Here is an 18,082-nt window from a genome sequence, read left to right on the forward strand (position 1 = left end):
CGAGGACCACACTTTTTTGCCACTCAGATTGCCTGTTAGAAAATAATAATCTCATCGTTCTTTTAAGTTTACGCTTTAGGAAATGAATAGAACAGTACTGTTTAAAATGAGAAGTTTAAACGACTTTAGTCATGAACACTAAAACTATGAACATCCCATCAGTGCTTGAACTAATTTCACAACCGTGACAGCCATAGCATTATACTTGAGTTTTCTGAAATATGGGAATTTCTTTGTAGTTACACATAGCGAACACAATTCAGAGGACTTGTGAAGTACTGCAGATGTTTTTTTACAGAAACCTGCGTAACAGCTCAAACTTTACCATGTCATACGTGAAAAGCAAGAAACTGAGACATTTTTACATACACATAAACCGATTTTGTTTTATAATCTCTAATGTTAAAGGTCCAGTAAGCCATGCTCACAAATAAAACACATCTTATCTCCCAAAAATGAGTTTTTATTGAGAATGATCAGTCTTTGCTGAATATATTTGTTCGGAACATTTCTTTTTACATAGTTCAAAAAAAAAAAAAGAAAAAAAGAAAAAAAAAAAGGAAAGACTTATTTTACATGGTTGCGCACAGCATTAAATGTCATATATACAGACACCCAATGATACAGTAAAAAGGGCTTAATTTTGAAAGTAAACAGACTTCAGGTGTAACCGGTTCTGTCTGCCGCCAAGCTCTCACTACAGACCAAGCACTTTCAAAAACAGAAAATCCTTGAAGCCTACTGTGTAAGATGTGTTCTGTACAAAAGGATTCCAGCGTAAATGAGTACACACACACAAAACACAAAAACACATACAAACGCATACAAAAAAAAAAAAAAAACACGCCACTGATGCCACACTGTGCGTTGCATTTCCTCTGTTGTAATGTTGCCTTGTTTACAACTGACTAAATCATCATGTTTTGTATGATTAAATTCAGTATGAGGAGTTAGAATGAGCTTAACAGCTATTATTGGAAAAATAAATGAGACGTAAAAAAAAAAACCTTTTTGTGTGTGGAGTCAAACTTGGCAATGTCGAGTAAATCAAATCAATCACTCAACATTAGCAATACTTTCTGGAAAATCCTTTATACCTGGCTTAACTAAGATCAGACAAGAAATAAACATAAGGGTGAATGAAGGGATTCAGTGACACGTGGAGACGGAGGAAGGACAGACTGAGAAGGGAAAACTCCTGAATATTCCTAAGCAGAGCTCACAGAGTCCATCTTTACTGTCCCATCACTGAAGTTCAGTTTCATCACTGAATTTTAGAAACGTTTTGCCACTTCTGACAAATAGGAGAACACGCTCAGCTGGAACTAGCATTCTCCCAAGACAGCACTTGTGACAGACCATTTTAAATGCTTAAATTGCACAGAAATAAAAAATAAAATGACAACAACAATCATAAAAATGTTACGGTGTCAGCAAGTATGTGTGTATGTGCGTTTTGTGAGTGTCCTTTTTAGAAGAGTAGCGCTCCCATGCTGCCAATTTCACTCTGTTCCTTAACAAATATTTCAAAGTACTGATAGATGATGGTAACAGCCAACAGGATTCCTGTTCCAGAGCCGATGGCACCCAGGAAGTCAGCCATTACTGAAAGGCCTCCGATACACAGTCCACCAAATGCAGCCGCTGTTGGGATGTACCTGAATAACAAAGAGAATGTGTGAGATTAATGAAGGTCCTGACAAGCAAGTACTGCAAAAGTGAATGTGTTTGTAGCTCACCTGTTGAGTTCATGAACCATGGAGGTCTCTCTGTGTCCCCTCATCACCATCTGCTGTTCTTTCAGCTGCTTGGCCACCTAAAAACACACATACAACCATTACAGCTTCATATCAGATATCCAAAAACAACACTGATAAATGAACAAGAACTAGTAACGCACATCTTTGGCAGATGATCCAGAAACTTCAATCCAGGTCTTAGAAAAGAAGGCACAGGATCCCAGCATGAATACAATGTAGATCACTGCATGGACTGGGTCTTCAAGCACAGAACCAAATGACTCCGGAGGAGACAGATAGTAACACAGACCACCAACAGGGTAGGCACGAGCTGGACCACCGGATGTGGCATCCTACAATAACAACAACAACAAAAAACAAGCTATTAGGATGGTTTCCATTTCTAGTTCTATTTGGTTTCTGGTCTGCATACTATAAAACAATCTCTGGATTTGCACTTTAAACTTAGCAGAAGACATGGTACACAGCAACAAGCACTGGTGACACTTACAGACCAAGTCCCTAGTAGGTTGACCAGGAAATTTCCACTGAAGCGGGTGGAGAGCATCTGAGAAATGACGTACAGGTTAGAGACCAGAGCAGACTGCAGGATGATGGGAATGTTGGAGGTGTAGAACAGCTTGATGGGATATGTGTTGTACTGGCCACGGTAACGTGCAGATTTGATGGGCAGGTCAACTCTGAAGCCCTGTGCAAAACAACATTTATCAATTTTTCATCAGTAAATCAATTTTAAAGTACTTTATTGGAATGATTGTGTTTACATATATTAATATTAATGTTCAATATTGTCTAAGCATTACACACAAAACAAGTAATGACATACAGTGGGTAAAAAGTATTGAACATGTCACCATTTTTCTCAGTAAATATATTTCTGAAGGTAATAGTAATCCATACATACAAAGAAAACGAAACAAATAAGTTCTGAAATTAAGTTATGTGTTATAAAGTGGAATGACACAGGGACAAAGTATTGAGCTATTGAAATTTATTTAATACTGTTACTTTATTTAATACTGTACAAAAGCCTTTGTTGGTAATGAGAGGTTCCAGACCTCCTGTATGGAGAAACTAGTCGCATACATTGCTCAGGTGTGATTTTGGCCTGTTCTTCCACACAAACATCTTCAAATCGTGAAGGTTCTTTGGGCCTCTTCTATGAACTCTGATCTTTAGTTCTTATTTTCTATTGGATTCAAGTCAGGTGATTGGCAGGGCCATTCTAGCAGCTTTACTTTCTTTTTCTGAAACCAACTGAGTTTCCTTGGCTGTGTTTGGGATCATTGTCTTGCTGAAATGTCCACCCATGTTTCATCTTCATCCTGGTACTGTAGGTGTTGGGACAGAACCAGATAATAACCAGCTAAATAATTTCATTTGACTAGGGGCAGTGTTGTTTTATAATTACTGATAGATTTCAGCTGGTGTCTTGGCTTTCTATGCCTTTTTGCACCTCCCTATCTTCATGTGTTCAATACTTTGTTCCTGTGTAATTCCATTTTATTACAAATAACTTCATTTCTGAACTTATTTGTTTTGTTTTCTTTGTATGTTTGGATTACTTGGGTTGTTACCGACATCTGGTGAAAATTTCAATCAACAGCACCATTAGAAATATATTAACTGAGAAAAATGGTGACGTGTTCAATACTTATTTTACCCGCTGTTGAAGACTGAAATAAATAACAAATATGCTAAAATAAGTGAAGAATACAAAATCTATCATTATACATATTTATCAAAACACTATGAAAAAAATATATAGAGAGAGAAAGAGACTTTAACTAAATCTTAAATTCAACGTAGTTAATTATTCTTATTATTTTGCAGCAACCAAAAAAAAAAAGAAAAAACACTTACCTGGAAGTATATGACTACAGCAAAGACGAAAACTGTAGAGATGAGGTTCATGAGGTTGGGCAGGTTCTGTCTGTAGAAGGCCTCTCTCAGTGCTCGGACTTTATCGGTACGAGTGGCCAACAGGTGGAACAGAGCAATAATGGCTCCTTCAAACTCAGTACCTGTACGTACACAAACAACATTCTGTCAACATCAAGTAAGTTCAAAATATATTTCAAACAGAGATGCTGTGTCCTGAGCACAAACCTCTGCCTGTGTTGACTGTGGTTGGGCTGAACGCCTTCCATACGATTGTCTCACAGATGTTGGTGGCGATGAAGAGAGAGATACCAGAGCCCAAACCGTAACCTTTCTGCAGCAACTCATCCAGCAGCAACACGATCAGACCGGCCACAAACAACTACAGGAAAAGCACACAAACGTAATTATGTCTCTTATCACAAAAAAAAAAAAAAAAATCACATTTATACACATGGATCATTCAACCAAAAAACTCCTGTGTTGTGTGGGTTCATGCTCTCTTACCTGAATGATGATCAGCAGACAGATGCCAGCACCCATCTCTGAAGGGTCACCATACATTCCAGTCATGACGTACACAATAGCCTGGCCAATGGTGATGATCATACCAAACACTGGAAAAAAAACCCAGAATTTTAATCATTACATCTGATCTAAAACTATTTCATATTATTTAATTGCATGTACATGCAATACACTCACAACAACAAAAACATACATTTCTGGGCTCCATTGAAAAGCGCTCTGTCTTTAGGGGTGTCTCCAACCTCAATGATTTTAGCTCCAGCCAGCAGCTGCATGATCAGACCAGAGGTCACAATGGGAGAGATACCCAACTCCATCAGAGTACCTGAAAAGCATGGTCATTAGTAAACTTTACAAGCCACAATATGTTTTGCTCAACACATGTATTAGTCTTACTGACCCCAAAGTTTTGAACAACAGTGTCTATATTACATGCTTGAATAAACTAGGTATTACTTACCTCTGTTGGATGCCAAGATGACTCTCATCCAGTAGAATGGATCTGCGGAGTCTGAAGACATGATCCCAAACAGTGGGATCTGAGAGAGGGAGAGACACATCACATGAGCTCTTAACCTTATTTTTATACACTGAGCATAACTGGAGCACTGAAGCACGGGCAAGTGCTATTTTCATACATTAAGAAATCAAACTTACCTGACAGCAAACAAGAAAGATGAACAATGTGATGGCAGTCCATAGCACTTTTTCTCTGAACTGGATCTGAAAGACAAATAAAAGTATGAGTTCAAAAAGCAGGTTTAAGTGTTAACAAGTTAAAACAGACACACACACACACACACACAATATATGTAGTGTACAATGTTATACCTTTCTTTCTGGTTTCTGGATTTCTGGCAAAACCGCACAAAACGGTTTTATAACCTCTAAGAACTTAACTGTGAATAAAAAAGCAGAAATGTTAAAGGAGAAATAAAACATTTGGTGTCACAAATTACAATTTCACTTAATGCAGCATATCTACTAAACTACAAACCTGCATTTTATTTTAGCACCTCGATATGAGGAGAAAATTGCTGATATGTTTAGAAGCCGTAATAGCAGCAATTCAAAATTAAGACTGATGAAATCAACTATTGAAAAGTCCCTTTCTTCTTAAATCCCGTGTTGAGCTACTTAAGACAACAGTAGCCAATCTAAAGCGTCGTCATCATTAAACTGATGGGCTAAAACGCATATTTCCGACCTTTTAAACAATGAAATACTGTCACAGGATATCAGGTCTAATAATAATACATCAGTCTCTCTGATTGTGTATCATGCGTATTCATGAACTTCGAAGCAATTATCATGCTAAACACAGAATTAGATTCAGTTTACCAGTATGCATGTTTGCTAGCCTTTGTAGTATTTGATCATTTCCCTCTGGACTGGGAATCCAATAAAATACTAAATATGCTTATCTCCCATTATTAGCTTTTAAATGTCTTACAATAAGTCTCAAGCAGTCGTTTACAATTTTGTAGTAATAAAAGGCATGCAGACGTGTTAAGAAAGTAGCTAACAGGCTAACGCTAGCTGTCGGCAGCATTCAATCATTAGCCACCAGAAAAAGCAATGAAAAATGCTAATTCACATACGAAACACAACCGATGAATCAAACAGAAAGTAACGAGGAACTAAAATGCATTTCACTTGCAGTAAAATACAGTTCTAAATAAATATTAACCAAGTAAATAAATCGTAAACCAGTCTCTCAGGTTTCAATTAAAGAAAGCTGTCTAGCTAGTATGCTAATGATGCTAACTCTACAGTGATATAACAGCAGAATCGCATTGATTATCGTTTCAAAAAACTTCACTCACTCCCCATGGTGACGGTCTCCTGAAATCACGGTCACTATCTGAAGTCTCTGTGAGCTGTAAACGGACAGTCCAGCGCTGCCGGTGCGCTCCGCCGCCCGGTGAAAGAGAAAGAGAGAAGCGAGAGGGCTGAAGGGACTGAGGAGAGCGCTTTAGAGACACGTCAACACTACACCGACTCTACTACACGTCAGACGAACAGCGAGCCGCGGTTGATCTTCCGTTTCCTGTTACGTAATATGATCAAGTGGCCAATGTTTTCTTTTTATAAGTTAATTTCCTTCAAATGTTTCCACTTCAATTGTATTGTTGTGATGTACAAAGTAAAGAAAAATACATTCGTGTTAAAAGTTAACTTATCTTACCGTTAAAGTGGTGAATGAAATGGTAAAGAAATATGAGTATATTAGTACTCATATATAAATCTGAATATTTATTTTCATGTAATGTAATTAAGTTTATTAAGTTTCCATTAGAGTATTAAAATCACTAGACGCTCATTTATAAATATACATGGATATAACTGAAAAAGGATCAACGTTCAATGAAGAAAGATGAAATAGGGAACTAAAAACAATAAAATAAATACAATATACTTCCGGGTAAAGTTGGATTACGCTTTGATCTATGCAGAGCAAATGGAAAATGGAATGGGCCACTTGTGACGTTTGAATAATTTGTGGGGTCTGTGATAAATTATTGTCCACTTAAGTTATTGTAAAGTCAAATTCTGCTCTAGTACAGTTGATTTTAGTGAAGCGTAGAAGACAGATTCTTTAATTTATCGACTGTCATCAGGTCTTGTTTTTTACATTTGTGATATGGAGGCTTGATTTACTCATTATCATCAGGCCTACCTAAAATATAAAAATAAATAAAACCAAAAACTTTCTGTTAATCATAGGTATTGCCTTTCTTAATTTCCTAGGCCAAACTAGAAGAATTCAGAGTATTCATATTATTTTTTTAACGATGATACATTAATTAAAATCCAATTCAATCAAACGTGAAACTTTCCTTGGCCAGTGGGGGTCATAGAACCATTAGAGAAAAGTTTAAATAAATTCATGTTTCACAGTTTATTTCTGTAACCAACAGAGGGCTCCAGGTACTTAGAAAAGAAATGTTTGTCTAGTATTTTCTGTCGTTACTCAAGGGTGGATATTCACTCACTGAGCTTCACATTGCAAGAGTTGGTTGTTTTATGAAGAGGTAATATTTGCCCTTATAATTGATTTCAGAGGAGTTTTACCCATATTATGCTTTTCTCACCTGCAAGCTGTTAGCTATTAAATAAAAAAAATCACAATATTTAGCTGACAACACAGCCACTGACTAAAAATATTCTAAACCTATAGTTTGATAGGCCTAAAACTAAATATTAAGCACACAAACACATCTATATCACATGACATATAAACAGGAATTGAATATGGTGCATTTTTTTTACCACCATAATTTAAAATCATCTTATGTTTTTTACCCCATATGTGGCCAGTTGTGTTTAATTTCTGACCCTGGTTATTATAAAAACATGGCCTGTTCTAAATATTATTTGCTTTTACTGATTAATAGACTGTGTGTGATTGGTGATGATGCTCGATGTGGAACTGATCCTAGAAATATATGCTACATAGTATTTTAGCAAGGAAAATTTGCTCTCTCTCACACAGATTTTTGTCTATTTTTGGAAACAGCCATGAGGGTTTCATCCACTGCGATTCTGCACACTGCTTTCTGGCTGCATTTTCCAAATAATGCAGAGTCTCTGCTGTCAGCACACACACACAGAAAGTGACTGCTGAACTGTGGACAGTTTTGTCCGTTGCGGTTATGTAACCTAATTTGCCCCTAGAGGACAACATGCCAATGTATCTGTCATTTCTGCATCCCTTTTCCCTCTTGTCTCTCTTTCACACAGTCAGACTCAAATTTTATCACATTCCAGATACGGACACATTAAATCAGTGAAATTTAATTAACCTTCCAGAGAATGTCAGACGTTATTTGGTCAGTCCTTCTATCTTAAAATGTCAAAGTTGTTGTCATCAGTATTGTTTCAGCCTACACTTCTCCATGGCAGACAGGCATTTGTACTTTCTATGCATTGCACTTTCTATACCATTTGTTTTATACCTGCTTATGTTACATACATTTGCATTTTCCAAGATGGAGAGACCACATATTATCAAAATGTTAAATCGGAGAGATTTATTGGGAGTACTGAGACCACTGTTAATTTCAGGTCACTCTCACTCAGCTTATGTGACAATAATGAGAACAGTGTCTACAAAAATACTTATGATAAACAGTTATCTCTCAGCCAGATGGTAACTGACTCTCTTATCCATGCCACATTATAATGAAAGCATGGCTTGTGCGAGACACAATAAACTGTCAACACTTATGTAAGTCATTGATTTGAACCCAATGTCAGTTTAATATAAGATATTTTAATGTAAATTAATTATCCCTTTCACTTCAGTGGGACAATTTACAAATGAATGTTTCTATAAATGATTTACATACAGTATAATTATGTACAATTTACAAAAATTTTCATAAGTCAGTCTCACTATCTCCCTAAGGAATGTGTGGTGTGTGCTGGTCACACCCTTTTCTTTTCCATGGTGTGTATGTGTGTTTTACAGAGAAGGAAAGGGTGTGACCACCAAACGCCACATGCCAACACAAACATACTATTCTCAGAAGGAGAATTTCCATTTTAATTTCATCACACTCATACTGTCCTCAGTTAAGGGGTAAGGTTCTGATGTCATGGGAGTTGTGATGTCATATAATTAGCACCAGTAATGACATTAGCGTCATGTGAGAAGCAGTTCTATAAGCAGATAATAGGATCCTGTAAACACCTACACACCTATATATATATTAATGTATACACACACAAACAAAGCAGGTTCTGGAAAACAAAGTATTCAATATCCTCAATATTTATAATTTTTAATAGTATCTACAATGCTGTTCTAAAGTGAAAAATGTCAGATAACAAGAAGTAAGAAGTAATATGGAGACCACAATTGTCTTTTGCCACCAGTTCTACTTGGAACATCACTCTGAGTAAACAGATTTGGATTATAGCAGATTATTTCAGTTTATAGGCCGCCACTGCCTCTGATGTCTTACATGACACACACAGCAGTCCCTGTGGGACTTGTAGTGTGTGATGATTCATTAGAGGAAAACTTGGACATCATGTTGAGATTGTGAATTGTGTTAGTCATAAATCACAACTGTAAGTCACAGTTTACTTTAAATAGTGATGACCTTTATGATAAAAAGATGGTGAATCAGTTATACAGATTACTAAGCTATCAGGCCTAAACAAGATCAATCTCAAACATATTTGGGGTAAAATAAAGTTAAATAAAATCAACATCAGATCCTAACAAAGTATAGTATTGGTAAAGTAAAATGCATATGTGTGTTCTTTGCCCTGTTGGCAATGTATACTTTGCCTATAATATCTGTCAGCAGTTTAGTGAACTTTGACCAGTAGGACTGAATTAACTGAACGAACTCTCTTGCTCTATTGTGTTTTCCTTCTCACAGCCAACCTTATATCACTTTCTCTCCCTTCTACTTTATTCATCAGTGTCATGTTATCATTCCATTTTTATGCCTTTTTATTCTTTTTTCACTGTAGTGGAATAGATGGAGGCAATGAACACCTGTCTGCTGTTCTGTGTTTGGTTTAATCATTACCTCAGAGTGTCCAGCTAAATATATTGTCACTGTGAATAAAGTGGATAAATACATTTAGAAAAAAAAACAAAACAAAAAAAAACTCTGAAGTACCTATAAGGTACAAGTTAAAAATACAACCTCATATGGGACACAGAAAATTAGACTGGATGGAAGTGTAGCTAAATTAAAAATGCTTCAATATATCTGTGGCCTTGTTGATAAGGATGGACAAGCTAATTAATTAGATAATCAGATGATGAATGTTGTGTAAGCTAGAGATAGCACACAACAATGTCCCAAAAGAATGGCTCTGAGAGACTCCACGTACAGCTCATATTTCAGCCTAATGAGGTTTCATGACGTCAGTCAAAGAAATAGTACACTCAAATAATGTCATTATTTACTTATTCCATTCAACTTGTGAAATATAATTTGTTTTACATCATATTGATTATTATGGTTATTTTTTTTATGTGTTTCCTTTGATGGCCCTTGGTCACTCTTAACTGCCTATAGGGTATATATGTTAATAATAAATCATATTTACTTTAAAATCATGTCATAATAATTTCTAAAAAATCATGTAACACTGAAGATTAGAGTAATGGCTGCTAAAAGTCAGCACTGCCATCACAGGAATAAATCACATTTCAAAAATAGGCCTATATTACAATATAACACAGCTATTTTAAATTTACAGTAATAATAACCTAATAATATTTCACAGTACAACTGATTTTTTTTTTTTTTTCAAATAAATCCAGCCTTGGTGAGCATGAGAAACTTCTATCAAAAACAAAATGTTGTAAATCAAAATAAAGACCTTGTATACATCAGTGCTACATATATTAGTGCTACTCTATGCATATCAGCATTACGTAGCAGTGAAGATATGGCCTCTATCTTTTAGTGTACTTGTGCATTTTTCAGTTTATGCCACCAAAAAGATTTCTGGGTTTTTGGAAAACAACTACCTTTTCTATAATCACATTATGTTGCCATAGTAATCCATCATTATTACAAAACCCATGCTCACAGCAACAGATGAGGAAAGAGGATGATATGGGAGCTGTAAAAATATGACATTCATTCAGACAGCACACAAATATTCAAAGAAAACTATAAATCCAAACACTTTAGTCTAGGCCAACGTGAAATTACACCTTAATGCCAGCAATAACAACTTTACTAAATTATACTGAAAGTGAATAATTGCGATAACTCAAGACTGTAAAGAAGTCTACATTAAAATCAACAAATCTATTTAGAGAAAAAAAATCAAAAAAAATGAATCCAAACAACTCTCATCAAGGCATTCTAAGTAATCTGAGTAATCAGATGTTTCCTGTTTTGAGGGAAAATGTAGCAATCACATGACTACTTGCAACTTTTTGGCGTCTTCCACCCACGCTGTTTGTATGACTCCTGTACAGCATTCCATGTATATTTTCCATTTAGTGTTTGTTACCTGGTAACATTTTTAAATTTCAAACCAGTTGCTCTCTTAGAGAAAGCATTCACATGCCGACCTGATTAAGAATGTGCCAATGGTATTTCCCACTTACGAGTAGTTTTCCGGCATTTGGAATGTAATCCAGAGCTTTACTTGGGAATGTGTGTTAGAACAGCTGAGGCAGTCACAGACTGCGCCAAGGACACAAGAGGGCAAACATATACGGTGAATGACCAATAAAACACGATATCTACTAACACATTATTCCACATCCATACACAACATGCTTACTCAAGAGGGGTCACATGAGGAAACAAAAACAAGCCACTACTGTCTGCATGTACTCAGTTCTAACATACAATCCAGCCCAACTCCCTCGCACTCCTGCACAAATACACCCACAAATAACAGGCTTAGAGACTGCTTGCAGAAAGCTTTTAGTGAATGGTTTAGCAAATCCGTAATATGCCTGCTGGGGCTCGGCCAAAGCAGCGGTGAGCTGTACATCTGGTGTCCGAATCCAGGGCCCTCTGACAAATGAAAGCGATGTTGCTTATTTATAGTTTAGATAGGCTTTCGCTGCATTATATCTTGTATCAAAAACATACAGCCTACATTTGAACCATGTACACTGACCAGGGTCTGAACCTACTGTACAAGTACACTGTTTACACATTAGTAGCCATAGACTTCGACCAAACTTAATCTGCCTTTGGAGGCTTTGCTGAAAGGTTATTGGTTTCAAGCAAACAAACATATTTACTAGAGTGCTAATATCAGTTAGATTTTGTAGTTGTCAAAGAATTAAGTCTAATGTCAAAGAGGACATATCATACTTATGCTATAATCTCAAACACACAGAGAAATAACAAAATGTACCACAACAAAACAGATTTTTTTTATTTTTTTCGTATTGTCAAAAACAGAGAAAACCATGACATAAAAATCATTTCTCTACTTATACCACTTACATCATATGGTAGAACTAGGGATGGAATGTCACATTTCCATTCACATTTGATAGAAATATTCTTATAAATAAATAGGATTCTCTTTAAAGTCTCTGGAGTGAGGATGCTAATCTTCAACACGTGGCTATGGAATGAAGAGGAACCAAGTCGATGAAATATATTAAAATGTCCAAGAGAAAAAGTCTTTAATGATCAGGAATGTGAAAAGGATTTTGTAAATTCCCTTTTCCACACACCCATCATTCCCTGCAAGAGCCAAGTCTCTTCCCTTGAGTCCTGCTTAGTGTTTCTAAAGCACCTTCATGTATGTTGCTTAGTTGCTTGTCATATCAAATTATGACTGTGCTACCGTTGCTACAAACCCACCTCTTTTTAAAAGGTGTGTAGAACATCATATTTCGCTAATGTCTTTTTAGAAATGTCTCTTTTAATGCAAGCATCAGCTTATTTCCCTTATCTTTCAAAGATGATGAGAACGAATAAAAATACACAAGCAGATGAGATGTCACAGAAACTCATCTACTGCCGGCCATCTGCGATTCAGGGCGAGCAGAAACAACAGGCATGGAGAAGGACCACACTTCTTCACCTCAGTGAGAAATTACAAAAGAGTTCAGTCCCTTCAGCTCCGGAGGGTTTCTGGGAATTCAGGATTTTCCTTTGACCCTCGCCTACGTAACCGCTCTCCGCTAGAGCTATGAAAGAGCATAGCAGGGCGAGCTAAGCGTGAACTTTAAACCCTGATGGCATGGTCAGGATGCCCACGGTAAGCCTTGGCATGGCAAATGCACGGTAAGACGTCGCACAAGGGTTTAGTCGTTGCTGTGCTCTTCAAGCTGTGACAGAATGCTGATGAGATTCTGCAGGCCGAAGATGTAGCCGCTGTCTCCACCTTCATGAACAATGCCGTCCTCTCCATAATCACGACACGTTGTGTGGGCGAAATCGATCATTCGGACGTCCACCATTGGTGAAGCGCTGCTGGAGTGATCACGACGCCCTCCGTAGGCTCCCTCCTCATCGTCGTCATCCTCATCTTCATCATCGTCCTCCTCATCTTCCTCCTCTCCTCCACGAGAGGGCCGGGATCTAGATGGGGCAGGGGGTGGAGCCCCATCGTAGATGATGAGAAGAGAGGAGGAGAAGAAACGATAGCTCTCGCAAGCCTCCAGCACCGCTCTCATCTCTCTCAGTCTTTGCAGCACTGGGGTCAGAAGCTCTCTGCGCAGAACTCGCCCGTCACTGAAGAACTGGCACAGGGCCTCTTTGAACCCGGCCAGACTCAGCTTACGCCCGTGATACTTGTTCATGAATATCAGCTGCCCTGTAGCGCTGTGATACATCTATTAGGAGAAATACAGGTCAGAATTAGACTTAGGGTTGTACCAATCACTAAAACAAAGACATATCCGATGTAAAACTTTTTAGCATGTGCATGTATTTAGATTTTTTAGAAGATGTAGTAGTTACCTGCATGCCACAGAGGCGTACTCCAATAGAAGAGGAAGTGCTTTGTTGGCATTTGCGAATCTGGTTTGCTTTCTTCTCCTCAGAAGCATCGTCCCCATGCTGACGTGTTCCCATCTTCAGATCGAGAACACATGGAACCCGGTACCGCCATGTTAGATTCTCCAGCAGAATAAATTCTATGAGGGGTCATGGGTCAAGGAGGAAAAACTACAAAGTTTCATATCTAATTGTATAAATTAGCTTACATGTCTTACAAATCATTATGCAGTTTTAATTTGTAAGTGTGTCCACTCGTGAGAAAGGATACTGTGCTGGTTTCTGTGTTTGGAGTTCTCCTTCATCCTCTGTAGGTGTTGCTGGTGACACTGCAGACTCCAAGGGTTGTGTTTGATCTGAGGAACCACGTTTCCTTTCTCCAGACTGTAGGACAAAACCTCTGCCTTATCATCCCGATTACTGCAAAGTTCAAAAGAGGGAGGGTTAACAAATTACTATCATTATGTGAATGTGAGTGTGCCAACTACTGAATTATATGATAAGGATGTACACATCACTGTTCAGAAATCTGGGGTCTGTAAAATTTTGTCATGTTTTTAAAAAAAAGTCTCACCAAGGCTGTATCTATTTGATCAAAAATGACAGAAAAAGCGCAATACTGTGAAATGTTCCATTTCAATATATTTTAAAACTAATTATCATCTCTGATGGCAAATCTGAATTTTCAGCATCATTACTCCAGTCTTCAGAAATCATTCTAATAAGCAGATTTTCTGCTCAAGAAACATTTCTTATCAGTCTTGAAAACATTTGTGCTGCCTAATACTTTGTGGAAAATGTGGTAAATTTTTTTTTAAAAATATTCAAAACCATTTTTTTTGTAACAATGTAAAGGTCTTTACTACTACTTTTTTTTAATCAATTTAATGCATAATTGGTGATTAAAAGTATTAATTTCTTTAAAAAAAATCTTATTGACCCCATACTTTTGAACAGTGGTTTATTAACCATGTGTCTTTCCTTACCTTTTGCCTTTCTCCTCTTTGCGACTCTGTCTGGCTCTCTCGTTTTCTGGTAGTAGGCCTGATGGTTTCTTTTTCCCCCACTTAACAAGCTTATTCTTGGGCTCGCCATCAGCAGAGGGCTCTTTGTTTTCCAAATCAGCTGGATCACTGTGGAGCGGGTATGCTATCAAACACAGATTCCCCTCCTCATCTTCCTCAAAACTCACCGACACCACACCTGGAGAGAACACGAGGGAAAAAAAGAGAAAGAGAGAGACCATGAGTACACTGGACATTGTATTGACGCATAAACAACATATGATTCAGATATGATGAATCATATGATGATTAAAAAATGTAGCTCTTACCCACTCCAGCTTAAAATGTAATTTAACACACATAAAACATAAAAGAGAAGCAGGTGGTTGAAAAGGGAATGAATTTGTGTAGATAGGGAATATTCCTGTGAGAATGTGGGAGAGCGTTCTGCATGCCTTCTAGTGCGAAGCAGAAAAAGACACAAAAAAACACAGGATGCAAGAAGGTACGATTCAATGAGCTCTTTTATTACCAATCAGTGGGCAAACCATCTGCAAGATTCCCACATCAGATATCAAATACAAGAAAGCACTTGACAACTTCACAGTCTGAGCTTTACAGAAACTGCATCACTGAAATTTACAGACAGCAACCATTTGGAAAACTGCTTTAGTACATTCAGAATACAGATCAATACATAACATACAAAGCAAAAATATACATATACACAAGTAGCAAGTGGCCTAAGACATGATTTATGGTGGTATCTCATGATAACCATAGATGGAACTGAGCATCACAAAGGGATTATGGGTAGTTGAGTGGAGTAGGGGGGTAAAGACAGAGAAAGAAAGAGAACAGCAAAACCTTTTCAACACTGAATGGCATAATCAGCATTAAAACATACAATTCTTATTTCAAATACAAAAGCTTTAACCTGTCTGTAATGATTGCGTGTATGTATGTATGTCTGAGACTCGGGCACTAGGACCCTGCAGCCACTCAACCTCTGCAGTCATGCTAGAATGATGACATCAGTCTCTGCACCAACTCATACACACTGTGGCTTACACTTGCTGTGTCAGAGAATGTGTGGTTAGCATCTTTCAGTATGTGTCATGCTTTATGGTAAGTAATAAAACACAGAGGAGTCTTATGTTTGTGTAAGAGATGAACATGTTAAAATGTAAGCATTTTAAGCATACACAAGCATGTGTGTGTGTGTCCGCATTTACACACTCCTACACTCCTTGCCCAGTCAAAGACACTGCCAAATACACTGTGACAGATGCCAGTGTGTCTGTGTGCATGAGTGTGTTTAAATATATCAGACTAAAAGAACTGAACATGATATTCCATCTGATGCCATGAACATAAATCTGCGCGTGTCCAAAAGTGTTATGAGTGTAAGAGTGTGCATGTGTCTTATAACTAAGTATTTATGCATCTATGCATGTATGTATCTATACAGGTATGTCTATCCATCTGAATTTCTTTTGGTCTCTCTCTCTCTCTCTCTCTCTCTCAATCTATCTATATATCGCAATTTAACTCTCATTCAAAAAGGGGCATCCAATCAGTTACTGCATATGAAAGTGTGTGTGGCCTTGTATAGGAGTCAAGCTGCACAGTAGGAAATAAGTCAGTGTAACTTATTCATATAAATTATTCAAAACAATGATTTAAAGCACTCGTTACTAAATTTTATGAATAGATAGAGTGAAAAAGAAAGCGTGAGAGAGGAAGGAAGACACAATAGCATACAAACAAGTAAGTGGCTGACTGGTTGTAATGGTCATGTTCTGTTTAGTGTCCTCTTACCTTTGTACTGTGGCGTGAATTTGCGAATTTCGGGTGGAAGGCTCTTGTAAAACTGGTGTTCTCTAGGTATTAGTGGTTTACAGATGGTCTGTTCCCCAAACCGCAGTACACAAGAGTGGCCGCCGACTTGATGGACAAATGGTTCCAACATCACTCCTCCCTTCCCTGGGTATCTACACCCCTTTATCAGCGCTTCTAAAGCCGGACTCATCTTCCGTACACATCCGTCTTTCTCAGGCTGATCTATAGCTTTCTATTTGTCTGTCTGTCTTCCTCCTCTGTTGTTCCTCTTTCCTTGGTGGCAGTTCAGGCACAAAAGGCTAAGAAAACCAAAGTAAAAGAAAAATATTCCTATATCTTCCTGTTAAAGGAATATGGAAACTGTAATCCAGAAGGTGTTATGTTATAATGTTTTCTTTTTCTAAGCGTAGCAGGATTATTTAACACTACGGACAGACTGTGAGACTGTATCTGTCTCTCTGTCTCTGCTGTAACTGAGAGATCTGTTCTAAGCAGGCAGGAAAAATATCACAGCAGGTCACATGGTTCCACCCCCCTCATGAAACTCAGCCAATCACAGCACAGCAGCTGTTGTTGGGTGGTGAGAAAGGGGAAACTGAACAAACAAAGGGACAGGAAAGAGAAAGAGAGAGAGTGTGTATTAGAGATATAAGTTGGGGGTTGTTGGAGTTAAAGACCAAAACAAAGAGATATGAGGAATCAGGAAAGGAAAGTGAAAGCATACTCTTTCTCAGCAATTTTCTCCTGCTTGACTAGGAAACTGAGTGACTAAAGAAGCATGGAATATATAACCAGAAATTCCAAGTCTGTATTCACAGACGGACATTGAAGGGGATGCGTTCCACTAGTCTTCAAGATTTCTCAATGAGTAATTCATAAAATTTTTTCTATGGTCCCCTTAATCTTAAATATTTTTGTTACATTCTTGGAATACACCATGTTTTAAAGCTTAAAGCTCCAAGTATACTTTGGGTTTTTTATGTGTTCACTAGGGTGTGCCTACAGTGTTTGTGATGGAAATACTGTCATCAAGCTAGTATGTGCGCAGCATGATTTTTCTAAGTGCAAGCAATCTTTAAAATAACATACATGGAAAATACTGCATTTTGTTCATATACTACCAACATTGCAACAATACAAAGTTGGTTGAAAATCAGTGAACTTTCCCTTAAAGTGTGAAACAAATAATGACTTCTTCTAAAGTTTTCTGAACATTGCTTCCACTGGATTCAAACGAACAGATAGTCCTGCCTAAAACGTACATTAATGGTTGATTCAATTAAAATTGCACTATGTTAGTCAGGTCTTCTCTTTGTGCAGGTATACATGACACAATTCGAAATTCGAATTCGAAAAAAGATTAAATACAGATTGTGCAGGACCTTTATCTCTCAGGTCAAGCACACAAAGCTGAGGCCAACTGTGGTGTGATTAGATGCTGGACAAAGCTGCTCTATTATTTCACCTTCTAAATCTGTTAGTCTGACTGACTTCACAAAAGTGGTATGGTACTGGTATGATTTCAGTAAGTAATTTAAAAAATAATAATTACTGTTTTAATCTGACTGAAACTGAATTTTCAAAGTGCATGTAAACAATATTGCTG

At 37.4% G+C, this 18,082-nt stretch overlaps 2 protein-coding genes across 2 annotated transcripts; both read right to left on the bottom strand.

Annotated features, from left to right (window-relative positions):
- Positions 1-1,468: 1,468 nt before the first annotated feature.
- Positions 1,469-6,214, bottom strand: LOC109091101 (protein transport protein Sec61 subunit alpha-like 1). The gene is made up of 12 exons (XM_042726220.1): positions 5,996-6,214; positions 5,001-5,068; positions 4,827-4,892; positions 4,630-4,708; positions 4,363-4,494; positions 4,149-4,258; positions 3,870-4,023; positions 3,624-3,784; positions 2,251-2,448; positions 1,901-2,092; positions 1,740-1,816; positions 1,469-1,658 (listed from the first exon to the last, which is right to left on the bottom strand). Exons 1-12 carry the CDS (start codon positions 6,000-6,002, stop codon positions 1,472-1,474), a joined length of 1,431 nt encoding a protein of 476 aa, XP_042582154.1. The 5' UTR covers positions 6,003-6,214; the 3' UTR covers positions 1,469-1,471.
- A 5,815-nt stretch (positions 6,215-12,029) lies between these two features.
- On the bottom strand, positions 12,030-16,960 carry ip6k2b (inositol hexakisphosphate kinase 2b). The gene is made up of 5 exons (XM_019125725.2): positions 16,456-16,960; positions 14,617-14,833; positions 13,902-14,050; positions 13,595-13,770; positions 12,030-13,467 (listed from the first exon to the last, which is right to left on the bottom strand). The coding sequence occupies exons 1-5, from the start codon at positions 16,664-16,666 to the stop codon at positions 12,937-12,939; spliced, it is 1,284 nt and encodes a 427-aa protein (XP_018981270.2). The 5' UTR covers positions 16,667-16,960; the 3' UTR covers positions 12,030-12,936.
- Positions 16,961-18,082: the final 1,122 nt, after the last annotated feature.

This window comes from Cyprinus carpio, chromosome B6 (genome assembly GCF_018340385.1).
Source record: "Cyprinus carpio isolate SPL01 chromosome B6, ASM1834038v1, whole genome shotgun sequence".
NCBI classification, from domain to species: Eukaryota; Metazoa; Chordata; class Actinopteri; order Cypriniformes; family Cyprinidae; genus Cyprinus; species Cyprinus carpio.

What these genes read in the sequence shown, in the direction of transcription:
- LOC109091101 (XM_042726220.1), bottom strand. An exon ending in TTTCAATGGAGCCCAGAAAT is followed by an intron (nt 4,259 to 4,362) that starts GTATGTTTTTGT and finishes TTTTTTTTCCAG; the next exon opens with TGTTTGGTATGATCATCACC. An exon ending in ATGGTTCATGAACTCAACAG is followed by an intron (nt 1,659 to 1,739) that starts GTGAGCTACAAA and finishes TTTGTTATTCAG; the next exon opens with GTACATCCCAACAGCGGCTG.
- ip6k2b (XM_019125725.2), bottom strand. Translation starts at nt 16,666, where the DNA reads ATGAGTCCGGCTTTAGAAGCGCTGATAAAGGGGTGTAGATACCCAGGG. An exon ending in CAAACACAGAAACCAGCACA is followed by an intron (nt 13,771 to 13,901) that starts GTATCCTTTCTC and finishes GACCCCTCATAG; the next exon opens with AATTTATTCTGCTGGAGAAT. An exon ending in TACGCCTCTGTGGCATGCAG is followed by an intron (nt 13,468 to 13,594) that starts GTAACTACTACA and finishes TTCTCCTAATAG; the next exon opens with ATGTATCACAGCGCTACAGG.